The sequence below is a fragment of the Pongo pygmaeus genome, chromosome 23 (genome assembly GCF_028885625.2).
Source record: "Pongo pygmaeus isolate AG05252 chromosome 23, NHGRI_mPonPyg2-v2.0_pri, whole genome shotgun sequence".
Classification (NCBI taxonomy): domain Eukaryota; kingdom Metazoa; phylum Chordata; class Mammalia; order Primates; family Hominidae; genus Pongo; species Pongo pygmaeus.
The window spans coordinates 31,343,218-31,370,938 of NC_085931.1; the positions used below are offsets into that span (position 1 = coordinate 31,343,218).

The window sequence follows — 27,721 nt, forward strand, 5'->3', positions numbered from 1 at the left end:
GGGCCATGATGCCAGCACTGCCGAGCTAGAGGTGTGACAAAAGCGGGGGCAGCCTGTGGGCTGGGTATGACGTGGTTTTAGGAGAGTGAGAGGAAGGGGGATTGCAAACTGGAGTTAATTGTAAGACAAGTCTCTTGAAGGGGAGGGGATCAAAGGATGCAGAAAAGAGTAGGCACTAAGAGGGTGCTAAGGTCCAGGGAAAGCCATTGTTAGGAGGGGCTTGAGCCCATCAGAAGGCAGAAGTCTGTCAGATGGGGAAGCCGGGCTGTGGGGGCAGACACTGGAGGCATAAGCCCCAGAAAAGACATGGGGTGAGGGGAACATGTGGACAATTAGGAAAAGGGACTTGAGACAAATGGAAGGCACAGGTTGGAGGGGACCAGGAATAAAGCCTGAAATACAGGTATCCAAAGGGTTAGAGACATGAATGCAAAACCAAGAGAGAAAGCAAAATATCTAGAGGGGAATGCTTGTCCCCTCCTGAGGAGCTCAGAGAAGAAGGTCCTGCTGATCCATCAGGCCAGGAGCAGGGAAGTCAGGAAAGAGCAGGAGCACAGACACACTCCTTTTCTCTGTGTCTACAGATCTGCAAAGCTCAGGACCCCCTGAATTTGACAAAACCAGTGCCAAGATGTGACTCTACTCAGGACCCAAGGCTACACTCCCTACCTTATCACCCTAGAGCGACAGCCACTTCTGTGCAGCTGCTGGCTGCCTAGACTAAGAGCCTACTAAGGAGCAGAAAAACAAGCCCAACAGCACACACATCACCTTAAAGAATAATCTGGTAGGAAGTGGAAGTGTTCAATACTCACAGGAACAATAAGCCCTTGCCAAGTCAATAAATTAGCTTCATCAACCTGGATGTTACGGAAGTTTTTCATCCCACATTTGCGGATTTCTTCAAGCTCCTGTTGATTGACAAAGCATAAAGGGGTGTCAAATAGGGGAAAGCACCACATATTAAGATCCCTCCTGATGCCCTCAAATTAAACCAAGTGCCAACAACGCCAATGACAAAATTGGAGAGCGAGGACTAAATTGTGCTTGGAGTGGTTAAGGAGGCATGGAGCTGCCATGGCGGTCCCCTCTGCAAGGTCGTTGCCTCTACCCATGCCCCAGACCAAGACAAGCCCCCACCTCAGTGAACCCCCCTGAATAGGACAGGGGGAACCATGCTTCTGCGGAGGTACCATCTCCTCTTTGGGTTGGTCACCATGGCTGTTTAAATCCCTCAGCACCCTGCATAGGGCAGACACGTGGCAGGAGCTATACTGAGGTGCTGTACACCTAATACCTTCCAATCAAGATTCATTAAGCACTGATTATGCATCAGATGCTGAGAAGCTAAAGATGAATAAAACTGGGGACTGGGAACAAACCAGACACAAACGCATATCCAGTTTTCTACCCAGTGCTATAAGTGTGATTTCAGAAGGACTCCACCTCAACATGGGCACACAGCAAAGAGAACCATCCAGTCTGGGACTGGGGTGGGAGTGGGGGGGTGGGGACGGGAAACCTTCACTGGGCCTGTTTCCTCAGCTGCAAAACAGACCCAGACTGCAGAAAAGGAAAGGGAAGCCATGTTGTGGGCAACAGGACCCCTTGCAAATATGTGGGGTTATTGTTATATAAACAGTCAATGCAGCAAGTGCCATTTCACCCAGAAAGCACAACTTTACGACTTCAGGGTCCTGCCTGAGATGTCTTCAGAACTATCTGTCACCTGTTTTTCAACTGTGCACCAGCCTGACATTTTCCATTGCCTCCAACACCTCAGTGAATGCCTGGCAGGCGCTATAACCCAAACCACCCAGCAATGTCCTCCCGCCAGAACACCAGCCTCGCCAACATTCCTCCACTCTGACACATGAAGTGCCACTCTACCCACCTCAGCCCGGCCTCCCATCCAGTGGCACAAAAGCCGCCTCCACACCTGTCAGGCACCTTCTCTTCTGCAGCCCGAGCACCATCCAGCTGAGCCCTGCCTCCTTTGCCAGGCTGCTTCCTCTGGCCCAGCTCCAGCACCCTCCAGAACCTCCTTATATGGTACTTCAACTCACAGTGGCTTGGGGGCTCCCTATCAGCCCCCACATCAAGCCCAAAAGATCCTTGCACCTCATACTTCCATCACACAGTGGTAGTTTAAAAGGCACCCTGAGGCTACACAGGCAGGGAAGGAAACAATTTGCAGGAAGGGGGAACTGGACGGAGCCCAGGTTACTGGTTCTGAGTAGGAAGATGTGCTGGGCGCCCGGCCCAGAGCAGCAGAGAGGGAGAGTGCAGTGAATGAACACACGGAAGAGGTGGAACACACTGGTGCTTCATAGCAGGCAACAGGCACAAGTTTCCCCCCATAGGGTGCTCCTGCCTGTCACCCTCATCTGCCCACCACAATCACCTGGACTTGGGCCCGGGCCCAGCCCCAGAAATTCTGGTCCAGCAAATGTGGGTGGAGCCTGAACATAGGGATTTCTCACAGGCTATACCTGTGGTGAGAGAAGAGGCACTGCTGGGAGCGATGACGGATCCATTTCTCCCTGAGGAGGCGTTAGTGGCATGGGCTGCAACCTCCTGCAGTGAGGAATGGGGTGGCCTGGCCCCTCTCCACCTGCATGAGGCCCCTCTTTCCCTGCATAAGGAGGTATGGAACCTGAGGGACCACTCCAACCTGCCAACTGCCACCTGGTCTTCCTGCTCACAGGACGCATAAGAAATGCTCCCCTGGGGATTATGAAGCCTGGGCAGACTCAGAAAGGGGAAGATATCTCACACCCACACTGCCACCTCCTTCCACTCTCCAAATAGAATGTAAGCTCAACGAGGGCAGGGATCAGGAAGCCCCGGTCCTGCCAGGGCCTGGCTCACAGTGGTGCTCAAACATGTGCTTAATGACCAGGCTGGTGGGTGGATGGGAAGCTGGGGCTTTGGGAGGAAAAAAGAATCTGGGGTGGGAAGGATTTTCTATAAATACAGTTCCAATGCTGTGTTTGGCTTTTTTGACCTTGGCTCAAGATACTAGAGTAAGATTCTTGGCTAAGGACAGGATATACCATGCATGTCCCTTAAGGCTGGAGTCCTAGCAAACAAAATGTTTTAAACCAAATACAGATAGGAAAAAAACATGCCAGACAGAACTTTGAAACTAGACAACTAAAAAAAGAAGAAACAACAGTGAAGATATCTAACATTTATGGGAGAAAACAAATTTTAAAATCATCTGTAAATATACTTTATGGTTTCAGAAATCCACACTCCAACAGTATAAAGCATGGGTGATGGCTGGGTGCGTTGGCTCACGCCTGTAATCCCAACACTTTGGGAGGCCAAGGTGGGTGGATCACCTGAGGTCAGGAGTTCGAGACAAGCCTGGCCAACATGGCGAAACCCCATCTCCACTAAAAACACAAAAATTAGCCGGGTGTGGTGGTGGGTGCTTGTAATCCTAGTTACTCGGGAGGCTGAGGCAGGAGAATCGCTCAACCCCGGGAGGCAGAGGTTGCAGTGAACTAAGATCGCACCACTGCACTCCAGCTTGGGCGACGAGAGAAAAACTCAGTCTCAAAAAAATAAAAAAATAAAGTAGGGATGATAAACACAAGGTAAATTTCACAAGAATTACAAAAATATGGCAAGATGGAACTCAACTGTAACATAAGAGTGAAAAACTGTATCTTGCTCAAGAAAAAGGAGAGGAAGCAGTCAGTGAGGAGCACTAAGGGCAGGGGGTGCAGAAAGGACACTTACTGGTGCTTTGGTATCAAGGAGATCCAGGGAAGCCACAGACAAAGATAAAAGTAATACTGCCATGGGAGTGAGCCACACACCTGGCCAGAAAGAAGAATGGGCAACCCTGAGGATGCTAATGACAGCAGGGTTGGGAAGCTCAGAGACTCCAAAGTAGGGTTATCAGATAAACTCCCAACTTACCTTGCCGTCAAGTTAAGCTCTCCAAAGCCAGAAGAGGCAACCTCCTTTACATAATTCTAACCAACAAGGAAGAACTGATTATAAGGCAGAAGTGAGAGAAACAGGCAAACAAACAAACAGGCCCTGACATCTTCAGAGAATGATGAGCATCCCATAGTAGAAAGTTTCTCAACAGGGTGTTGCTGGCATCCAGATACAACTCTGCACTTGAGCCTCCCAAGCTCTTACCCTGAGACAGATGCCAGGCACTGTGATCAACCCACCCCAATTTCCCAACGTCCTCTACAGCTTCCACTGAGAACCACAGGCACTATGAGTGGCCAGGATGCTAAAAGACCTGCATTGCACAAGACGGTCCTGTGGACAGAAACTATTTAGCCCAAAATGCCAATCATGCCTGGCGCAGTGGCTCACGCCTGTAATCCCAGCACTTCGGGAGGCCGAGGCGGGCAGATCACAAGGTCAGGAGATCAAGACCATCCTGGCTAACACGGTGAAACCCCGTCTCTACTAAAAATACAAAAAAAATTAGCTGGGCGTGGTGGCGGGCGCCTGTAGTCCAAGCTACTCGAGAGGCTGAGGCAGGAGAAAGGCGTGAACCCAGGAGGCAGAGCTTGCAGTCAGCCGAGATTGCGCCACTGCACTCCAGCCTGGGTGACAGAGCAAGATTCCGTCTCAAAAAAAAAAAAAAAAAAAAAAATTCCAATCATGCCTCCACTGAGGAAAACAACTTCAAGAAGATAAATTCAGGCCAGGCACAGTGGTTCACACCTGTAATCCCAGCATTTTGGGAGGCCAAGGCGGGCAGACTGCTTGAGCCCAGGAATTCAAGATCAGCCTGGCCAACATGGCAAAACACTGTCTATACTAAAAAAAATACAGCCCGGGTGCAGTGGCTCACGCCTGTAATCCCAACACTTTAGGAGGCCAAGGCAGGTAGATCACGAGGTCAGGAGTTCAAGACCAGCCTGGCCAAGATGGTGAAACCCCATCTCTAATAAAAATACAAAAAATTAACTGGGTGTGGTGGCAGGCACCTATAATCCCAGCTACTCGGGAGGCTGAGGCAGAGAACTGCTTGAACCCAGGAGGCGGAAGTTGTAGTGAGCCAAGATTGCGCCATTGCACTACAGCCTGAGTGACAGAGCAAGACTCTGTCTCAAAAATAAATAAATAAAAATAAAAAATAAAAAAAAGTAGCCAGGCATGGTGGTGCACGCCTGTGGTCCCAGCTACTTAGGAGGCTGAGAGGTGAAGTGGAAGAATCACCTGAGCCCTGGCAGTCAAGGCTGCGCAGTGAGTCAAGATTACAACCACTGCACTCCAGCCAGGGCAACTGGAGTGAGACCCTATCTCAAAAAAAAAAAAAAAAAAAAAAAGAAAGAAGAAGTAAAATTGGAATCATTCAGAGATCAGTTCCATCTGAATATCTGAGACTCAAAAGGCCAGATGACTCAAAACCTCAAGATGGTTGTAAACCCTCAAGCAAAACTGTGCCCCGATAACTGAGAATGGTCCTGACAGTGAAGAAATAGGGAAGGAATTGAAGGAAACCAATGTAAATTCCAAGAAGTGGAATTCAAAAGGATGTTACAAATGACAGAAGAAAGGACCTGATAAAAACCGCAAGAGCAGCCCAGCTCTAGAACAGAGTTAGGAAGACCAAAGCCAAGAATGACAGACGCTTACAAATAACACTCCCACAAAGGTTTGTTTCAGTTCTGCTCAGAGCAAGAAGCAACCCAAGTCAGCTGCTCAGGGCTGATGGTGCAGTGCTGACAAATGGAGAAAGAGTTCAAGGGAAAGCACCAGGCAGCTCACACGTTCCTTCTCTTGATGGGGACAGCAGGCTTCCCAACCAGGGCAGGTGGTGCAGGAGAAAGAGGGCAATGCTTCTCAGAATGAGGTCCACTTCGGAGCCCAAATAGACTTCAGTGTATAGAGGGGAACTGAAAGATCTCAGTGGTGCCACCCAGCTCCTGAAAATGGAAAACACCCATGCCCCAAACTCAAGCCCAGAGAGCTTGATGCCCACTCCAGGGCAAAGTATGGAGCATGGCAGAGAGGGATGGTTACTTAACAGCTTTGCAAGCACTAACAGGAGAGATGGGCCCTAGGCCCCAGCAGAAGGCCATGGACTCAAGTCCTGAGAGGAGATGGGAGAACAGGAGACTGCTGTGTATAGCCCGCGCTCAGTCACACAGCTCAGATGTACACACCTGCGTCTTGGCAAAGCAGTTAACAAAGTTCCTCTTTTGCTTGTTTTTGGGGTCTACAATGAGGCCTAGAAAACTGTTCAAAATCTCCCCAGGTAACCCTCACATAAGGCCAGGTTTCAGAATCCCTCAGGAGCCACTAATCAAGAAATCTAGGCCAGGTGCGGTGGCTCACGCCTGTAATCCCAGCACTTTGGGAGGCCGAGGCAGGTGGATCACGAGGTCAGGAGATCGAGACCACATGGTGAAACCCCGTCTCTACTAAAAATACAAAAATTAGCTGGACATGGTGGCGGGTGCCTATAGTCCCGGCTACTCGGGAGGCTGAGGCAGGAGAATAGCTTGAACCAGGGAGGCGGAGCTTGCAGTGAGCCGAGATCGCGCCACTGCACTCCAGCCTGGTGACAGAGCAAGACTTAGTCTTAAAAAAAAAAAAAAGGAATCTATGCCAGCGCCAGGCGTGGTGGTTCATGCCTGTAATCCCAGCATTTTGGGAGGCCAAAGCAGGTGGATCACTTGAGCCCAGGAGTTTGAGACCAGCCTGGCTGACATGGTGAAACCCCGTCTCTACTAAAAATACAAAAATTAGCCGGGCCGAGGGGTGCATGCCTGTAGTTCCAGCTACTCGGGAGGCTGAGGCATGAGAATTGCTTGAACCAGTGAGACAGAGGTTGCCGTGAGCCAAGATCACACCACTGTACTCCAACTCCAGCCTGGGCGACAGAGCGAGACCCTATCTTAAAAAAAAAAAAAAAAAAAAAAAAGGCTGGGCGCAGTGGCTCACGCCTGTAATCCCAACACTTCAACACTTTGGGAGGCTGAGGCGGGTGGATCACTTGAGGACAGGAGTTTGAGAGCAGCCTGGCCAACATGGTAAAACCCTGTCTCTACTAAAAATACAAAAATTATCCGGGCATGGTGGTAGACTCCTGTATTCCCAGCTACTTGGGAGGGTGAGGCTGGAGAATCACTGGAACCCGGGAGGTGGAGGTTGTGGTGAGCTGCGATCACGCCACTGCACTTGAGCCTGGGTGACAGAGCAAGACTCCGTCTCAAAAAAAAAAAAAAGGCTGGGTGCAGTAGCTCAAGCCTGTAATCCCAGCACTTTGGGAGTCCGAGGTGGGTGGATCACTTGAGGTCAGGAGTTTGAGAACCAGCCTGGCCAACAAGATGAAACCTCGTCTCTACTAAAAATACAAAAATTAGCTGGGCGTGGCGGCATGCACCTATAGTCTCAGTTACTCAGGAGGCTGAGGCAGGAGAATTGCTTGAACCCGGGAAGTGGAGGTTGCAGTGAGCTGAGATCACGCCACTGCACTCCAGCCTGGGTGCAGACTCCCAGAGTGAGACTCCGTCTCAAAAAAATAAAATAAATAAAATAAATCTAGGCCAGGAGCCAGGGGCGGTGGCTCACACCTGTAATCCCAACACTGGGTGGTCAAGGCAGGAGGATCACTTAAGCTCAGGAACTCAAGACCAGCCTGGGCAATATAGCAAGACCCTATCTCTACAAAAATAAAAAAATTAAAAAATTAGCCAGGTGTGCTGATGTATGCCTGTGGTCCCAGCTACTCAGGAGGCTGACTTGGGATGACCAGTTGAGTCCAAAAGGTTGAGGCTGCAGTGAGCTATGATGGCGCCACTACACTCCAGCCTGGTCAACAGAGCGAGACCCTGTCTCAAAAAAGAAAAACAAGAAAAGAAATCCAACAGCACTAGACGACCCTTCCCCCTGCAAAATATGTAGGAATCCTTCCATCCAATATTTCCAGCTAAAACTCTTTGATGCAACCCAGTAATTCCAACTAAAGCTCTTTGGTGCAACCCAAATGAGCAGTGTGCAGAATCCTACCAAGTCAGCCTGGTGATTTCCCCCCTCTATGTCTTTCCCCAGGATGTCTCCTGGAAGGATGTCCCTAACTGTCCTGCCTATCACCAGCCCCACATCCCCAACATGCTCATCATTGAAAGCCTCTCTCAAATGCCTGTTCCTCTAAGGAGCTCCCCAAGCCCTGGCTAAAAGTGATGCTCCTTTCTCTCAACAGCCACTGCAATGTTTCTGTACAAAATGGATAAACAGAGGCTGGATCAAGAAGAGCTGAGGAGAATCGAATGGCTTTAGAACTGGTGGCCTGAAGTCACCCTGGTGGGAAGTGGGCTGAGAGATGTAGTTAGGTACCACATATCAGGGAAGGAATGAATACAGGCTTAAAGACCAAACTTCTAAGGGTCCTTGATAGCAAAACAACACCCCAAGTCACAAAATGAAATATTTTAGAGATCCAGTAAAGACCTGGACTTGGTTCCAAACACTTAATTTTTCACCAAGCACAAGGCATGAACCTTAGCAGCAGTGTGAAAAACTGACTGGTTTAGCTGACCAATCGTTTGTGCCGTGTTTAGCGTCCAGGCCACCCTGAACTATTCAGAGCCAAATGCTGTGTCCAGTTCTGGACACCATACTTTAGAAGACCACATCAAATAAGCGCTGCTCAGGACAAGAACAGCAAGGACCATGTCCTACCAGGAACAATCAAAAGGTCCAGAAACCTACGGCCTAAAGAGATGTGAAGATGACACACATCTGTCTTCAAACGTTAAAAAGTTCACCTGCTGGCTGGACGAAGCGGCTTATGCCAGTAATTCCACATTTTGTTGTTTTTTGTTTGTTTGTTTTGAGACAGAGTCTCGCTCTCCAGGCTGGAGTGTGGAGGCGTGATCTCAGCTCACTCCAACCTCCACCTCCCAGGCTCAAGTGCTTCTTATGCCTCAGCCTCCTGAGTAGCTGAGACTACAGGCACGCACCACCACGCCCAGCTCATTTTTGTATTTTTAGTAGAGATAGGGTTTTGCCATGTTGGCCAGGCTGGTCTCCAACTCCTAACCTCAAGGGATCCACCCGCCTCGGCCTCCCAAAGTGCTCCTGTAATCCCATGGGATGCCGAAGCAGGAAAATCACTTGAGGCCAGGAGTTGGAGACCAGCCTGGGCAACAGAGTAAGACCTCATCTCTACAAAAAAATCAAAAAATGAAGCAGAAGGACTGCCTGAGCCCAGGAGGCTCAGGCTGCAGTGAGCCATGATCATGCCACTGCACTTTAGTCTGGGTGACAGAGTAAGACCTTGTCTCAAAAAAATAAAAATCAAATAAAACTTAAAATTTAAAATTTAGGCCGGGGCCGGGTGCGGTGGCTCATGCCTGTAATTCCAGCACTTTGGGAGGCCAAGGCAGGCAGATCACAAGGTCTAGAGTTCAACACCAGCCTGGCCAATATGGTGAAACCCCATCTCTACTAAAAATACAAAACTTAGCCAGGCGTGGTGGTGACACCTGTAGTCCCAGCTACTCAGGAGGCTGAGGCAGAAGAATCGCTTGAACCCGGGAGGTGGAGGTTGCAGTGAGCTGAGATCACGCCACTGCACTCCAGTCTGGGTGACAGAGCGAGACTGTCTCAAAAAAAAAAAAAAAAAAAAATTTAGGCCAGGCACGGTGGCTCATGCCTGTAATCCCAGCACTTTGGGAGGCCGAGGCAGATGGATCACCTGAGGTTGGGAGTTCGAGACCAGCCTGACCTACATGGAGAAACCCCGTCTCTACTAAAAATACAAAATTAGCCCAGCATGGTGGCGTGCGCCTGTAATCCTAGCTACTCAGGAGGCTGAGGCAGGAGAATCGCTTGAACCCAGGAGGCAGGAGGTTGCAGTGAGCCAAGATCACGCCACTGAACTCCAGCCTGGGCAACGAGTAAAACTCCACCTCAAAAGAAAAAAAAAATTTAAATTTAAAAAGTTCACCTGCAAAGGATTCAACCTTCTATATGAGTAAAGAAGAAAGAATTGGGGCCAGTAAGCGTTCACTATCCCAGGCAGCTTTTGACTCAGTGCCAAACTCTTTAATGCCACCTCCACGTGGTCTACGCCCCCTTGACTTGGGGCAGCAGTCGTCATGTCATTATAGATACTCAAATGGGTGGGGCAGACAGGGCTGCCAGCGGCCAGGGCTGTCAGAAAGAAGCCATCTGCACTGGGCAGGACTGTACTATACACCCTCTTGAGTCTCCTCTGAAGTCAGTGCCAGGAGCAGGTGAACAGACGTGCAGAAGAATAACCAGTGGGGCCAGTCAGGGATGCTTCAGATGTCACAGCAGTACTATGGGCAGCAAGTCTCGATGCAAGCACACTGGTACAATGTAAACAAGCATATTCCATACCACTGTATCATTTTATATCTGTTAAATGGCAAAAGGCCTGTAGTATCCCTAAAGAAAAGTAAAGCTTAAGGCCACTTTTATTGGCTGTTGAGGGTGGGTTAAAAGAACTGAGAAACGCTGCTCTAGGAACCTTTAGGTCACAGTGAGGAAAGTCTAGCAGACACCAGTGGAGGGAACAGCTTTGTGGAAGACAGGCTCTGAGATGGGCCTTGAAAGACGGGGGAAGACAGAACTGCTAGAGAACAGGTGTCCATGTGTGGGAAATGTGTATGCAGAGACAGAGAGGGCAGAAATCAGCGGGGGCGTTAGGGAAGCAGAAAGGAAGCCACTTTAGCTGCAGTGTTTACCAACTCAGGGCAGTCATCATCAGGGCCAGAACTTTCAGCCAGGGTGCATGGCCAAGCCCCTGGGGGCTGTTTAATACTCCTATGCAGAGAGGCAGGGGAAGGGGTTAGAGGGGTACAGAGGAGAAGGAAGGAGAGCTGACTGTGCCTAGGCGCCATCTAGGACCTGCTTATTGCATCAGCCTCCAGTACAAGATGGGTACCTTTGTGAGGGGAGTGCTCCCAGATGACTGTGATGTGCAACCCCTGCTCTGCTTAAGAATTACCACATTGAGGGCCGGGCACGGTGGCTCACGCCTGTAATCCCAGCACTTTGGGAGGCTGAGGCAGGTGGAACCTGAGGTCAGGAGTTCAACAGCAGCCTGGCCAACATGGTGAAACCTCGTCTCTACTAAAAATACATAAATTCACTGGGCGTGGTGGCGAGCGCCTATAATCCCAGCTACTCGGGTGGCTGAGGCAGGAGAACTGCTTGAACCCGGGAGGCAGAGGTTGCAGTGAGCCGAGATCGCGCCATCGCACTCCAGGCTGGGCAACAATAGTGAAACTCCGTCTCAAAAAACAAAAAACTACAAAAATTAGCCAGGAGTCGTGGTGCATGCCTGTAATCCCAGCTACTTGGGAGGCTGAGGTAGGAGAATAGCCTGAACCTGGGAGGCAGAGGTTGCAGTGGACGGAGATCGCACCACTGCACTCCAGCCTGGGTGACACAGCGAGACTCCATAGCAAAAAAAAAAAAAAAAAAAAAACCAAAAAAAAACACCACATTCATACCACCCAGTCTCTTGGCAAGGAAAAAACTGGAGCCTTGATGAATGCAGTGTCATTTCTACAGCTAGAAACAAGCTCCTAAAGGGAATAAAACCTCCCACTGAGCTAAGCACATGGAAAAAAATCCCTCTGACTACAAATCTATAAGCACCAAAACCCAGACATTGTTCTGAACCTTTTTTTTTTTTTTTTTTGAGATGAAGTCTCACTCCGTCACCCAGACTGGAGTGCAGTAGTGCGATCTTGGCTTGCTGCAACCTCCGCCTCCCAGGTTTAAGAGATTCTCCTGCCTCAGCCTCCTAAGTAGCTGGGACTACAGGCAGGTGCCACCATGCCTGGCTAATTTTTTTTGCTTTTTTTTTTTTTAGTAGACATGGGGTTTTGCCATGTTGGCCAGGATGGTCTGGAACTCCTGACCTCAGGTGATAAACCTGCCTCAGCCTCCCAAAGTGCTGGGATTATAGGCATGAGCTACTGGGCACAGCTTGCTCTGAATTTTTTTTTTTCTTTTTTTTTTTGAGACAGTTTCACTATTGTTGCCCAGGCTGGAGTGCAGTGTTATGATCTCAGCTAACCACAACCTCCGCCTCCCAGGTTCAAGTGATTCTCCTGCCTCAGACTCCCGAGTAGCTGGGATTACAGGCACCCGCCACCATGCCCGGCTAATTTTGTATTTTCAGTAGAGTCGAGGGTTTCTTCATGTTGGTCAGGCTGGTCTCGAACTCCCGACCTCAGGTGATCTGCCCATCTAGGCCTCCTAAAGTGCTGGGATTACAAGCGTGAGCCACCGCGCCCAGCCTGAATTTTTTTTTCCTTTAAGTGAACACCAGCCAGCACAGTGGCTCACACCTATAATCCCAGCATTTTGGGAAGTCAAGGTAGGAGGATCGTTTGAGGCCAGGAGTTCAAGACCAGTCTAGGCAACATAGCAAGATCCCATCTCTACAAATAATAAGAATAACAAAATGGCCAGGCATGGTTGCTCACACATATAATCCCAGCACTTTGGGAAGCCAAGGTGGGTGGACTGCTTGAGCCCAGGGGTTTCAGACTAGCCTGGACAACATGGCAAAACCCCATCTCTACCAAAAAATGCAAAAATTAGCTGTGTATGGTAGTGTTCACCCATAGTCTTCAGCTACTTGGGGGGCTGAGGTGGGAGAATTGTTTGAACCTGGGAGGCGGAGGTTGCAATAAGCCAAGATTGCACCACTGCACTCCAGCCTGGGCAACAGGGTGAGACTCCATCTCAAAAAAAAATAAAATAAAATAATTAGCCGAGCATGGTGGCACACACCTGTAGTCCCAGCTACCCAAGAGGCTGAGGCAGGATGATCCTTTGAGCCCAGGAATTCAAGGTTATAATGAGTTATGATCATGCCACTGCACTCCAGCCTGGGCAACAGAGCAAGACCTTGTCTCTTAAAGAAAAGAGGCCAGGCATGGTGGCTCATGTCTGTAATCCCAGCACTTTGGGAGGCTGAGGCCGGCAGATCATATGAGGTCAGGAGTTCGAGGCCAGCCTGGCCAACATGGTGAAACCTCGTCTCTACTAAAAATACAAAAATTAGGTCGAGTACGATGGCTCACACCCGTAATCCCTCATTTTGGGAGGCTGAGGTTGGGGGATCACAAGGTCAGGAGTTTGAGACCAGCCTGAACAACATGGTAAAACCCTGTCTCTACTAAAAATACAAAAAACTTAGCCAGGCATGATGGCGTGTGCCTGTAGTCCCAACTACTCGGGAGGCTAAGGCAGGAGAACTGCTTGAACTCAGGAGGCAGAGGTTGCAGTAAGCCGAGATCGCGCCACTGCACTCCAGCCTGGGCAACAGAGTGAGAGTCCATCTCAAAGAAAATAAAAAAGAGAAAGAAAAGAAAAGTAATTCTAACAAGAACAGAAAACAGAGAGATGCTGGGAAAGGGGTAGCCATGGCTTGAGAGGAAGTGGTCAATTATGAGGCCATTCTGCACTGTTTACAATTCACAGTCCTGAGATGGGCAAGTGGGGCATATTAGCCCCATTTCACAGATGGTAAGGCCAAGGCTCAGAGATGTCCAAGTCAAAGAACTTGTATAGAGCACGCCCAGGACTAGAACCTGCACTGAAATTGCTCTTTTTTGACTATCTCAGCCACCCAAAGCAGTGAGTTAATGCTCCCATTAGAAACGGACAGAGCAGGTGTTCCTGTTTACTCTGTGGGATCCCAGGAGTGCTTAGCTTGCTCTGGAATAGTATTGACCAATATTTACATCAACAAAAACACGAACATATTCAGTATTTTCCCTAGTCCTGCACAGCTAGTCATTATGTGCCTGTGTTGTGCAAGGAATATTTCTAGGCTCCTACTGCTCAGGCAAAACAAAACCTGGCAGATGGAGCTGGACATCTGAGGAAAGTTACATAAACCTGCCTTAAATCTACCAAATTCCAGTATAACTGGTCTATCAAAGTAAATAATTGTAACAGAAATGCAAACTTTCCAAGCTTGCATAAGGCAACCGTTAGCAATGACACTAAAATCATGACTTTTTTTTCCCCCCTGAGACAGGGCCTTGCTTTGTTGCCCAGGCTGGAGTGCAGTGGCATGATCACGGCTCACTGCAGTCTCAACCTCCAGAGCTCAAGCGATCCTCCCACCTCAGCCTTCTGAGAAGCTGCAACTACAGGCATGTGCCAATGTGCCCAGTTAATCATTTTATTTTTTGTAGAGACAGGGTCTCACTGTTGGGCAGACTGGTCTCAAATTTCTAGGCTCAAGTGATCCTCCTGCCTCAGCCTTCCTAAGTGCTGGGATTATAGGCATGAGCCACTGTGCCTGGCCACTGAATCATGACTTAAATGTAATTCAATATACTGAAAATCTAAACATAAGCCTCATGGCCTTCTAATGCAATTCTCTCATTTCAACTAACATTTAGCTAAGGGGGCAGGACCCATGCCAAGACATCATCCCTTCCATAGGTCAGCAGTATGGTAGCTATCTTACATTTAGTTATCATCATAACTAATTACACCTGGGCTAGGCATGGTGGCTCACGCCTGTAATCCCAGCACTCTGGGAGGCCAAGGCAGGTGGATCACCTGAGGTCAGAAGTTCGAGACCATCCTGGCCAACATGGTGAAACCCCGTCTCTACTAAACCCCGTCTCTACTAAAAATACAAAATTTCACATGGTGAAACCCCATCTCTACTAAAAATACAAAAATTAGCCAGGCATGGTGGCGGGCACCTGTAGTCCCAGCTACTCGGGAGGCTGAGGCAGGAGAATTGAGTGAACCTGGGAGGCAGACGTTGCAGTGAGCCGAGATCACACCATTGCACTCCAGCCTGGGTGACAAAAGTGAAACTCCATCTCAAAAAATAAATAAATAAATAATACACTTAGCTATGATCATAACTTTATGAAGTCATCTCATCATCCGCTGGACAAATCAGGGCACTGAGACTCAAAGGCACAACACTAAGGAGTCAAAGGCAGAAATCTACATCTGAACTCTTACTCTATCACAGCACACTGCTTCTCAGAGGTTACAGCACACTCCTTCTCGGGCGGTCATTCTAAGAGGACATGACAAAGAAAACACTCAACAGAGGCTTAGAGGAACGCACTGCCCACAACCTCCACAGTAAGCATGGGGGAAGCATGGCCAAAGCTCCAACTCAGCAGGCCTTGACCCCAGCTTCTGGCTGCCGGGCCTCATTCCTGGAAGGTGTTTCCGTGTCCATCTGTACATGGGTGTGCCTGGCATTCCTGACCTCCATTACAAACTCCAGAGTCCAGCACCCCTCTACCAGACTGACAGCTCCTTGAGGGCTGGGACACCGACCTCTTCAAGTCTGTCCACAACAGACTCAACCACACAAAGCCTGACACAGGACAAATGGGCACGACGGGAACTGCCTGTGTAAAACTCGTGGAGAATCCTTCAGGAAGCTTAGGTTTTCTTATGCTGACTGTTCTTTTTTTTTTTTCTTTTGAGACAGAGTCTTGCTCTGTCGCCCAGGCTGGAGTGCAGTGGCGCAATCCCGGCTCACTATAAGCTCCGCCTCCCGGCTTCACGCCATTCTCCTGCCTCAGCCTCCTGAGTAGCTGGGACTACAGGTGCCCACCACCATGCCCAGCTAATTTTTTTTGTATTTTTAGTAGAAACAGGGTTTCACTGTGTTAGCCAGGATGGTCTCGATCTCTTGACCTCGTGATCCTCCCGCCTCAGCCTCCCAAAGTGCTGGGATTACAGGCCTGAGCCACCGTGCCCGGCCGCTGACTGTTCTTAATGAGAGGCATGCTGGTGTGAAACACTTTTTTTTACAAGCCATCTCAGATGGGTTCAGAGGCTATTCAACCTCTGAGTTACACCCTCTCCCTCACCGTGAGTCAGGTGGGTCCCCTCTCAGAAAGATGGAGCACCACATGAGCCCTGACATTAGCCCATGAGCCCTTTGACATTAGCACCTGCTTTGGTTGCAGATGTGCCTGCTGGGCTAAGGGCTGTCAAAAGAGAATGTTCCCCGCTCTGCCTACCTATGCTAGGAAAGTGGGGACAAAATCTGACAAGAAAATGAAATACAGAAAACTATAATCAACACAGCCCTGGAAGTGTTAACAACCAAAACAAACAAAACCCAAACAGCCACCGAATTCTGAAATGAACCCTCTTCCTCTCCATCTTGTCCCTTCCTCAAGACCAAAAGCAACCATCTAAAAAGCAAGAGCAAGGCCCAGAGAGCAGGGGACCTTGACACTGGGCCTGGCTCCACCACTGACTTCAGCCTCCTCATCTGTAAACAGAGGCCACTGGTGTCTGCTTTCCAAGATCCCTCACACAGCTCTGGAATTCTAGAGTATGTGTGCAGCAAGGGTCAGAAGGAGAAACTACACAGCCACCAGAAGCAACTTTCTTAACTTTCTGCTTCAAGGTTGAAAGAGAAGACAAGGGCTGGGCGCGGCAGCTCACGCCTGTAATCCCAGCTATTTGGGAAGCTGAGGCAGGCGGATCACCTGAGGTTAGGAGTTCACGACCAGCCTGGCCAACACGGCGAAACCCCATCTCTACTAAAAAATACAAAAATTAGGCCAGGCACGGTGGCTCACGCCTGTAATACCAGCACTTCAGGAGGCCAAGGTGGGTGGATCATGAAGTCAGGAGATCGAGACCATCCTGGCTAACATGGTGAAACCCCGTTTCTACTAAAAATACAAAAGATTAGCTGGGTGTAGTGGCGAGCGCCTGTAGTCCCAGCTACTCGAGAGGGTGAAGCAGAAGAATGGCGTGAACCCAGGAGGCGGAGCTTGCAGTGAGCCAAGATTGCGCCACTGCACTCCAGCCTGGGCAGCACAGCGAGACTCCATCTCAAAAAAAAAAAAAATTAGCCAGGCATGGTGGCACATGCCTGTAATTACAGCTACTCAGGAGACTGAGGCAGGGAGAATTGCTCAAACCCAGAGGTGAAGGTTGCAGTGAGCCAAGATAGTGCCACTGCACTCCAGCTTGGGCGACAGCGAGACTGCGTCTCAAAAAAAAAAAAAAAAAAATGGAAAGAGAAGACAAGAAGCAAGAATATTACATCTGAGACCTCAACTTCTCAATCAAGAGTTGCTTTTGGCCAGGCGCAGTGGCTCACATCTGTAATGCCAGAATTTTGGGAGGCCAAGGTGGGCGGATCACAAGGTCAGGAGTTTGAGACCAGCCTAACCAACATGGTGAAACCCCATCTCTACTAAAAATACAAAAATTGGGGGCCAGGCGCAGTGGCTCACGCCTGTAATCCCAGCACTTTGGGAGACCGAGGAGGGAGGATCATAAAGTCAGGAGATCGAGACCATCCTGACTAACATGGTGAAACCCTGTCTCTACTAAAAATACAAAAAAATTAGCCAGGCGTGGTGGCGGGCACCTGTAGTCCTGGCTACTCGGGAGGCTGAGACAGGAGAACGGCGTGAACCTGGGAGGCGGAGCATACAGTGAGCCGAGATCACACCACTGCACTCCAGCATGGGCGCCAGAGCAAGATTCCATCTCAAAAAAAAAAAAAAATACAAAAACGCAAAAATTAGCCAGGCGTGGTGGCGTGCGCCTGTAATCCCAGCTATTCAGGAGGCTGAGGCAGAAGAATTGCTTGAACCCGGGAGGCGGAGGTTGCAGTGAACCAAGATCACACCACTGTACTTCAGCCTGGGTGAAAGAGCGAGACTCTGCCTCAAAAAAAAAAAAAAAGTTGCTTTCAAACCTCCACCCCTGCCCCAGTTCAGCACCTATGGGAGCCTTCCATAGCACCTATGCTCATCTTTGGACACGGTGACTGTCACACTACACTGGATGTTTACAATATGCAAGGTAAATTTCTGAGATATTAGGAAGACAAATTTTTGAGTTCAAGAGCTATTCAATTTTAAGCTGGGCACAGTGGCTCATGCCTGTAATCCTTTGGGAGGCTAAGGTGGGTGGATCGCCTGAGGGCAGGAGTTCGAGATCAGCGAAACCCCGTCTCTATTAAAAATACAAAATCAGCCGGGTATGGTGGCACATGCCTGTAGTTCCAGCTACTCGGGACGCTGAGGCAGGAGGAATGGCTTGAACATGGGAGGCAGAGGTTGCAGTGAGCTGAGATGGCGCCACTGCACTCCAGCCTGGGTGATAGAGTGAGACTCCGTCTCCAAAAAAAAAAAAAAAGCTATTCAACTTTGTTGGGAAAAGTAAACTTTTCTCTTTTTTTGAGAGTCTCACTCTATCACCCAGGCTGGAGAGCAGTGGCGCCATCTCAGCTCACTGCAACCTCTGCCTTCTGGATTCAAGTGATTCTCCTGCCTCAGCCTCCAGAGTAGCTGCCGGGATTACAGGCATGCACCACCACACTCGGCTGATTTTTGTTTTTGTTTTTTTTTTTTTTAAGTAGAGATGGGGTTTCGCCATGTTTCCCATGGCTGGTCTCCTCAAGTGATCCACCCGCCTTGACCTCTCAGAGTGCTGGGATTCGGGCGTGAGCCATCACGCCCAGCCAAGTAAACATTTTTCTTTTTTCTTTTCATTTTTTTTTTTTTTTTTTGGGATGGAGTCTTACCCTGTTGCCCAGGCCAGAGTGCAGTGGCATGATCTTGGCTCACTGCAACCTCTGCCTCCCGGGTTCAAGCGATTCTCCTGCCTCAGCCTCCCAAGTAGCTGGGATTACAGGCACGTGCCACCACACCCAGCTAATTTTTCTGTGATTCTAGTAGAGTTGGGGTTTCACCATGTTGACCAGGCTGGTCTCGAACTCCTGACCTCAAGTGATCCACCTGCCTCAGCCTCCCAAAGTGCTGGGATTACAGGTGTGAGCCACTGTGCCAGGCCAACATTTTTTGAGACAGAGTCTCACTCTGTCGCCCAGGCTGGAGTGCAGTGGCACGATCTCAGCTCACTGCAACCTCTGCCTCTCAGGTTCAAGCAATTCTTGTGCCTCCCCCTCCCTAGTAGCTGGGATTACAGGCACGCACCACCAGGCCTGGTTAGTTTTTGTATTTTTGGTAGAGATGGGGTTTCACCATGTTGGCCAGGATGGTCTCAATCTCCTGACCTCATGATCCGCCCGCCTTGGCCTCCCAAAGTGCTAGGATTACAGGTGTGAGCCACCACGCCTGGCCCCCAGCCAACATTTTTAAACAAACATTCACACAGCTGTCTCAGTAACTCTTTCTCCAACCTACAGAATAAGAGAGTACCACAGGTAAGAGAATGGGCTCTCAGTGATGAGGGTATGTCCAGGCAGGCTGGCCACAACCTGGCCCAAAAACACCTTTGCAGTACCATCTCCTATCACTCCTCCAAATCCTCCCCTCCTGTCAGGCTGGTCATCTCCCTGCCCTGGAACATGTCTTGGTTATTCCCAATAATAATATCTACAAGTAGCCCACACTTAACTATATGCCAGGCACTCTTCTAAGCAGTTGGTATATATTAACTCATTTAACCTTCACACACAGACGAAGTAACTAAGGCACAGAGAAGTAAAGTAACTTGCCCAGGGTCACTCAGCTAAGACATGGCAGGCCCAGGATTGAAACTCCAGAACCTGAGCTTTTAACTGCTATGCTGTAGTCTTCCTCTAAACAGCTTTGCTCTGAGCAAAAGCCCCTTCCTCCCTTTCTTATATGGGTGGGGGGCTTGGGGAGATTAGGCTTATTTATGTCCCCCAAGAACAGACATGATGAAGCTCGCCACAGGAGATACATGCAAAGCCCTTCCCGAGTGAGTGGCATGCCACTTCCCCTGGATAGCTGTAGCATCCAGGAGATATGTAGATCTGGCCCCTCAACCTAAAGGCTATGGCGTCTCTGCCACCTGTCCTTAAATCCATCAGCACTGCCCTCAGTGACCCCCCCTATAGAGAGGTAGCTCACCCTCCAAGGCTGGCCTGGCAGAGGGAGGTCTCCTAGCTCTGGAGGAACCAGGTGCGCTAGACATGCCAATCTGGGGCAAAATCAAGCCAATGCCTCAACACTTCTGGAAAGCATCTCAGGGGCTAGCCTAACAAAAACCCAAAGTGGGACAGCACAAGGTCAGATGCAAGCAGCACTGGGGAGTAGGCAGATGGTCTCTGGGGCTCCTCAAGGCATTTCCCATAGGCACTGCCCACAGCCCTCCTGAGGGATGAGAGAGACTCAACCTCACTGGCCACCCGGTCCCTCTTCTTCAACTGCTGAAACCCTACTCGTGCTTAAAGGGCCAGGCCAAGTTCGACCTCCTCCTCAGTGTCAGAGGGGGTCTTTCCCTCTCCTGCAAGCCATTAGTCAGGTGGCAGACATCTAGCACAGAGTGGCCAGCCCAGGATTTATTTGTTCCAGGTACATGCCATTTTTCTCCTCTGTTGAGCTCAAGGGCAGAGGAATTGCCCCTTGAGCTGAGTCTCAAAGGTCAAAAAGTTACCCTGGTACAAAGAAGAGACAGGGATGCCAATCACGAGATCCAGAGTGTGCAAAGCATGCTGTTTTTAGGGGACTCAACGGGCAAGTGGGGCGAGACAAGGCTGGTGAGACAAGACCTTGAAGGAAAAAGCTAAGGAATGTGCACTTGTATTCCAGAGTCCCAGCCTCATCCTCACCCTACTAAATTCTGCTCCAATCTCTGAGAGCAGGGCCTGGTCATGTGCATTTCTCTACTGCACAACACACCACACACTACTCTGATGCACTGCTGGTTAGGAATAGTGTGGGACAGAGAGTGCGCTGACCAGTAAGGAGTTTAGACGAACCATTAAGGAACTCGATGCAGGTGTCTACCACAAACAGGGATGGCCTGAACTGAGGCAGTGGGAGTGGCAGTGGCATTGGGAGTGGGAGTGGGAGGGGGGATGGAGAGAAGACAGGCAGAGAACAGAGACTGAAGGCATAGTTCAGCAGAATCCACCAGGTGACCAGACAAGGAAGGAAGAGCCGAGAAGGGCTCCGCTGGCATTTTTTCCTTGAGCAACTGAGTAAACAAGTGAACCATGAACTAAGGTGGGACAGCAGGAGATGCATGGGGCCAGAGGGAGAGAGTCACAGGAGGAGCTAAGACTTAGATGCCTACAGATCTATGCGCCGTTCCCAAGAAAACTCTGGAAGTGGTTGGAGTCTGGCTCAGGAGGAACGTCTCTGTGGCTCTCTAATGAGCACAGTGTGTGCAGTGTGAAGTGTGTGCAGTGTGAAGCTGCAAAGAAATGTGGCTCTCACATTTACTGCTGTAGCAAAGAATATAGAAATATCTCAAACGTAACAAACGTTCCAATAAAATGAGAATACTTTCAAGTGTCCTCTTACAATAAAATGTTAAAGCAACAGTCTCCTAATTTAGAGTTTTAACAAGATCAGAAAAGGCCCCAGTACCCTGAGACAAGAGTTTTTGTCTCAGGGTTTCCTTTTTTTTTTTGAGACGGAGTCTCGCACTGGAATGCAATGGCACAATCTCGGCTCACTGCAACCTCTGCCTCCCGGGTTCAAGCAATTCTCCTGCCTCAGCCTCCCAAGTAGCTGGGATTACAGGCACCCACCACCACGCCCGGCTAATTTTTTGTATTTTTAGTAGAGACGGGGTTTCACTATGTTGGCCTGGCTGGCCTCGAACTCCTGATCTCATGATCCGCCTGCCTCGGCCTCCCAAAGTGCTGGGATTACAGGTGTGAGCCACCGCGCCTAGCCTGCCTCAGAGTTTTCTAGTAAATACCTTAAAAGGTCCCAAATGTTGCAATAATTGAGTATACTCCTTCCCATCACCTGTCCCAAACATTTACAAAGAATACCATTAAGGCAGGCAGAAACAGTCCCAACTTACTGGAATGCATGAATTTAGAAAAAAAGATGCAACGTTTTTCTCAATTCACAAAGCCTCAGTGGATTCAGGACATTTATACTGGCATAACATCACATATACAACTCCCCTCACCTCCTGAAACATGTGACATACTTATTGCTCTATCTCCTTAATCACCCAACCTCAGAATCTAAACCTACACTCAAAAGCAAACTACCTCACTGCTTAATACAACGAAACCCAAGGAATGAACTTTTAGAGGTTCCTCCTACTATGACTATGGACCGGGAGAAAATATAACAATATGAAGTTCTGAGTGAACATTTTTAAATAGCATTATGCTGGGCGCAGTGGCTCACACCTGTAAACCCAGCACTTTGGGAGGCCTCGGCGGGCAGATCACCTGAGGTTAGGAGTTCGAGACCAGTGTGGCAAACATGGTGAAACCTCCTCTCTACACAAAATTAGCAGGGAGTGGTGGTGCACACCTATAGTACCAGCTACTTGGGAGGCTGAGGCAGGAGAATCGCTTGAACCTGGGAGGCAGAGGTTGTAGTGCACAGAGATCGTGCCATCGCATTCCAGCCTGGGCAACAAGAGCGAAACTCCTTAACTCAACAGTTATGTCATGATAAGTAACAAGACATTACACACACACCCCTCTAAATCCACAGATTTCCCCTCTGAGAAAAGCCCTTCTGGGAAGCTACTCAACAGGAGGGCCCTTAGGGGAAATGTGTGCAGTGTGAAGCTGCAAAGAAATGATCAGATGGCAATCAGTTGCCTAAGCCACACATAAAGGTTTCACTTTTGGCTTTTGTAGCAATTTCCCCATCCTGATTGAAGCAATGGTTACAATCTGGTTGTGGCCAACAATGCTAAATTAGCTGCTTGCAAATTAAAATGTACTTAATGTTTTATTAACACTGTAATCCCTAAAAAGGTTTCTAAAAGAGGTTAATCCTCCTGGCAAGTGCTTTTGAAATAAAAGACTATCATACTCACTTTGCCTAAAATAACTTCTCAGTGTAGTATATGCAAATCACTCTACTTTTAATAATGTGTTTTACACTATCTGCAGACAGTCCATTGTTACAAAGAAATCTTTGCTGCGGAATGTCCTAGAAAACATTTTTAACAGAAATCTAAAGTTCTTTTAAGATGTAATTAATTTGATCATTCAACATTTGCTAGATTGCTATGCCTAAGGCACTGTTCCATGCACTAAGCCCCAATTTTTCACCAACGAAAATCACTTTATTTCCACCCTATGTACCGAAAAGACTCTGTTTATCAACTTGTATCACTAATTTTTCTTCCTTTAAAAAAAAAAAAAACCAGTCTTAAACATTGATTCTCACAGCCAATGATCAGCATTACATAACTGGTGTTCCCCTAGTGAACTGAAAGCCTTTCCATCCTCAACTTAAGAAACAACACACCGCTCCATGCAGCCTTTGAGTAAGAAAGACAGCCTGACAAGAGGCATGGAATTTGGGTCCTGGAGCCAGGAAGAGTCAGCGTCTTCTCTCTCCCCACCATGTTCTACAATTCTACCTTAGGTAACTCCCTTAACCTATTTAACCTCACAATGTCCTCATTTATAAAAAATACAAATGACAATACACTAACTTTCAGTGTTGAAAAGATAACTTACGTAAATAACCTAATATTTAATAAATAGTTAATGTTACAATTTTTTCCCAAGGTCTGTTTTTTTTTTTAGAAACAGAGTAATAATTTTAAAACCATAATAAGTCCCCTCTTAGACCACTGAGAGCCTGGAGATTCCAAACTGGGTCAACTGGGATAGGCTAGGGGGCTACCAGGATGAATTAGGTCAAGATCCCTGCCCTTCGGGATCTCAGAACCCAGTATAGGAAAGACAAGTCTGTAACACAAAGAGATTGTGACAAGTGCTCAAAGAGAAATATAAAGAAAGCGCTGTGGTCACACAAAGGAGGAAACAACTCACTCTGAAGGGGGATGTGGGAGCAGGGGCTCACAGAGTAGTTGGCACTGGAGTTGAACCTGGGACTTCTCTGGAAGGGAGAAGTGAGGAGAAGGCAGCTTTTCTTGGGTAGAGCAAACAACACGTGCAAAGGGACACCAGACAGCAAGTAAGAGCAGGAGACTTTGCTTTGGAGAAAGAACCAAGTTCGATCACAACTCACTCTCCCTAGCTAGGTAACCCTGAGCAAGCCAAAGAATCTTTTCTCATCGATAAAATGGAAATCACAATGTCTACTTCACAGGAAGGATTAAACATGGTCATGCATATAAAGCACGAAGTAAAAGCTGGAAAAATAGTAGCTACTGTGATTAGGTGCAAGAATTGTGGGAAACCAAAGGGCAGGAGATGAGGCTCAACAGATTGCTTTCAGCCAGTCTAAGAAAGGTCCTGCATGCCAAGTAAGAGGTTAGGATTAACTGCTGAGGACAATAAGACCATAGAGGTTTTTAACAGGAGTGAAAGAATTGAGTTATCTGCTTTAAAAGAACTCTGGTGTCCGTCAGGGGTAGTCTGGGGAGGAGAGCACTTGGGAGGGCACCTGAGAGATGAGGATACAGATTCAGAGTAATTTCAGTAACATTAGAAAGCAAGGCATGCACTCCAGAAATCTTTTTTTTTTTTTTTTTTTTGAGATGGAGTCTCACTCTGTCGCCCTGGCTGGAGTGCAGTGGTGCAAACTTGGCTCACTGCAACCTCCACCTCCCGGGTTCAAGCGACTCTTCCACCTCAGCCTCCCGGGTAGCTGAGATTACAGGCGAATGCAACCACGCCCAGCTAATTTTTATATTTTTAGTAGAGACAGGGTTTCACCATGTTGGCCAGGCTGGTCTTGAACTCCTGACCTCAAGTGATGCGCCCGCCTCGGTCTCCCAGGAGTGCTGGGATTACAGGCGTGAGCCATCGCGCCCGGCCTGCACTCCCGAAATCTTTCTAAGTTTAAATCCACAAGGGTTAATGGACGACTGCACCTGGGAGTAGGGTAGGAAAGAAAACCATTAACCGACCCCTTATCTGGTGAATGGTGGTGTGACTAGCTTAAGAGATGAGGAGAGGTCTGAAGTCCTCTGACTGTTCTTTTGTGCCCACTTCCACTCCAGTTTTATAAAGTTAATGTCCTCTCTAGCCCTTAGGGAACAAAAGAAAGAAAACGTTCCCAGGGAGGGAGGGAAGGCTCAGAGACTGTGGCTCCAAGTTCAATGCCTAGCTCTACCAAGCACTGCTCTGCCCAGAACGAACCCCAGCTCTTTATCTCCCCTCAGGAAACCGGCTCCCGGGCCTTTTTTAAATTTCCGGCCCGTTGCAGGCCGGCAGCACTACCCAGCCGCCGACTCACAGATGCTAGCGGGGTGGGCTACGGAGGACCTTGGCAAATCCACTGGCAAAAGAACTAAGCCAATTTAGCATGTGTTCCTCACCAAAAGGTGCCAATTAGCAAGAAAGCACCCTGCTGCATTCAAGATCCAAAGTACCAAGTTATTATTATAAACTTTGGCCCGTTTTGATTCGAACGACTGAAATCAACCGTTCTCCCCGCCAAGAAATGGCACTTTGCTTTATCAGGGAAGGGAGATCGGGATGACTGCGTGGAGGAGAGGGAAGCAGAACCGCGCCGCGATCGGGGCCGACCTCAGGCCTTCCTGGAGTTGGAACTTACCCGCTGTGTGACTCTGCAGTCACAAGGCGACAGTTTGCTAGGACCCAGCGCAATTCCAAACGACCCACCAACAAACTGACCTAACTTTGGCCGCCTGGCCTCCTCCTCTCTTTCCTAACCCGAACCTCCCAGACTCCCGAGCTGTGGCCGGGCCAAGCGGAGCTGCAAGCCCAGCGCACTGCGGCCCAGGGCGGGGCGGTTCCGCGGCGCGGGCTCCGGGCAGGGGCTCCGGCGCTCGGGCCTTCCCCGAAGGCGCCCGGTTTGGAGCCTCCCAACCGGGCTCTCACATTAACGACGCCCTCGGATCGGACCGCGGCCTCCGCGACAGGGGGACGCGGCCAAGCTCCGGGCGGAGAGTGGCGTGAACGCCCCGGGCCGGGCTGAGGGGCCGACAGCGGCTCCCAGCGCGGCCTTGCGCTCCCGCCCAGGCTGCGGCCTAGGCCAGCCCCGTTAGCGCCTTGAGCCTGCGCGCGGCCCAGGGAACCGACGAGGCCGTGTAGGGCAGGAAGCCAGACGGCAGCGCCCTGAGAAGCCGCCGCCTGCCTCGGGGATCCGGAGCCTGGGACGCCGCCCCACGCCCGGCCGCTGCCAGAGAATGGCTTTTACCTTCATCAGCCTCCTGCTGGCCGCCATCTTGGATTTGGTGCTGCTCCTTCCCCAGAATGCATTGCGGCCGGCCGGGCGGCTGGAGCCCCCGCACTTCCTGGAGCGGGGGAGGGGCCGCGGGGCGGGGCACAGGAGCAGAGCGGAGCACCTACTGTGTGCTTCCCACCGTGCTGGGGGGGCGCGTGGAGGAATACGAGTGAACCGCACAGACTGGGCCGCCGCAGCGTTTACGGATCATCCAATCAGATGGCAGTTACAACCAGTGCCTGGCACATAGTAGGAGCATAATAAATATTGATTGCATAAAATAGTTGGCCGGGCGCGGGGGCTCACGCCTGTAATCCCAGCACTTTGGGAAACCGAGGCGGGTGGATCACGAGGTCAGGAGTTCGAGACCAGCCTGGCCAACGTGGTGAAACCTGGTCTCTACTAAAAATACAAAAAATTAGCCAGGCGTGATGGCGGGCGCCTGTAATCTCTGCTACTCAGGAGGCTGAGGCAGGAGAATCGCTTGAACCCGGGAGGCAGAGGTTGCAGTGAGCCAAGATCTTGCCACTACGCTCCAGCCTGGGTGACAGAGGAAGACTCCGTCTTGGGGGAAAAAAAAAAGTTGAATAACCAAGGTTATTTCAGGCACTACAGGCACTGCCAAGCTCTGTGAAGAAAACTCGGTGATAGGAAAGTGACAGTGGGGACATACTTTGAGAGGTCAAGGAAGCCAAATAGAGGAAATGGCCCTATTAAGTGCCAGACCTCTCTCTAGTGCTTTATTTTCTTTAATCCTTGGAACCATCCTCTGGGATACATTAGCATTAACATCCTCATTTCACAATAAACAGAAGCATAGAAGAAGCCAGTGACTTGCCCAAGGTCACACGGTCAGCTAGGAGCAGAGTCAGGCTCCTGTCACAGGTGGGCTGCTGGCTCCAAAGCCAATGCTGGGACCTGGAAAATGGGAAGAAACAGCTGGGAGGACTGGAGGAGAACGTTTCGAGCAGAGGAAGCAGCACTGGCAAAGACCATGAGGCTGTCTCAGTGTCCAGAATGGAGTAAAAGGATTATAGGGTGGGAGGGAGGCAGGGGACAGACCATGGAGGGTCTTGTAGAAAGGGGAAGAGTTGGTTTCTATTCCATGTTCTGTGAGAGGTCTTTGATAGATATGAGTATCGACCCCATGGTCAGATGATTTTTTTTTTTTTTGAGACAGAGTCTTGATCTGTCACCCACGCTGAAGTACAGTGGCACAATAACAGCTCACTGCTGCCTCGACCTCCTAGGCTCAAGGGATCCTCCTGCTTCGCCTCCCAATTAACTGGGACTACAGGCACATTCCACCACACCCTGCTAAGTTTTTTTTTATTTTTTGTAGAAATGAAGTCTCACTGTCTTGCCCAGGCTGGTCTCAAACTCCTGAGCAGTCCTCCCGCCTCAACCTCCCAAAGTGGTGGGATTACAGGCATGAGCGACCACACCTGGGCTGAGATGCGTGTTTTAAAGAGTAATTTGGGGTTCAGCGCAGTGGCTAATGCCTGTAATCCCAGCACTTTGGGAGGCTGAGACGGGTGGATCACTTGAGGTCAGGAGTTTGAGGCCAGCCTGACCAACATGCTGAAACTCTGTCTCTACTAAAAATACAAAAATTAGCCAGGTGTGGTGGCAGGCGACCGTAATCCCAGCTACTCAGGAGGCTGAGGCAGGAGAATCGC

At 49.5% G+C, this 27,721-nt stretch overlaps 1 protein-coding gene across 1 annotated transcript in view; it reads right to left on the reverse strand.

Moving 5' to 3' along the window:
• Positions 1-26,113, reverse strand: part of UBE2L3 (ubiquitin conjugating enzyme E2 L3) — a 55,520-nt gene extending 29,407 nt beyond the window's left edge. The window contains exons 1-2 of the mRNA XM_054469077.2: positions 26,016-26,113; positions 816-911 (exon numbers count right to left, since the gene is read on the reverse strand). Of these exons, the coding sequence (XP_054325052.1) occupies positions 816-911; positions 26,016-26,042 (123 nt within the window). The 5' untranslated portion in view covers positions 26,043-26,113. The remainder of the gene's footprint in view (positions 1-815; positions 912-26,015) is intronic.
• Positions 26,114-27,721: the final 1,608 nt, after the last annotated feature.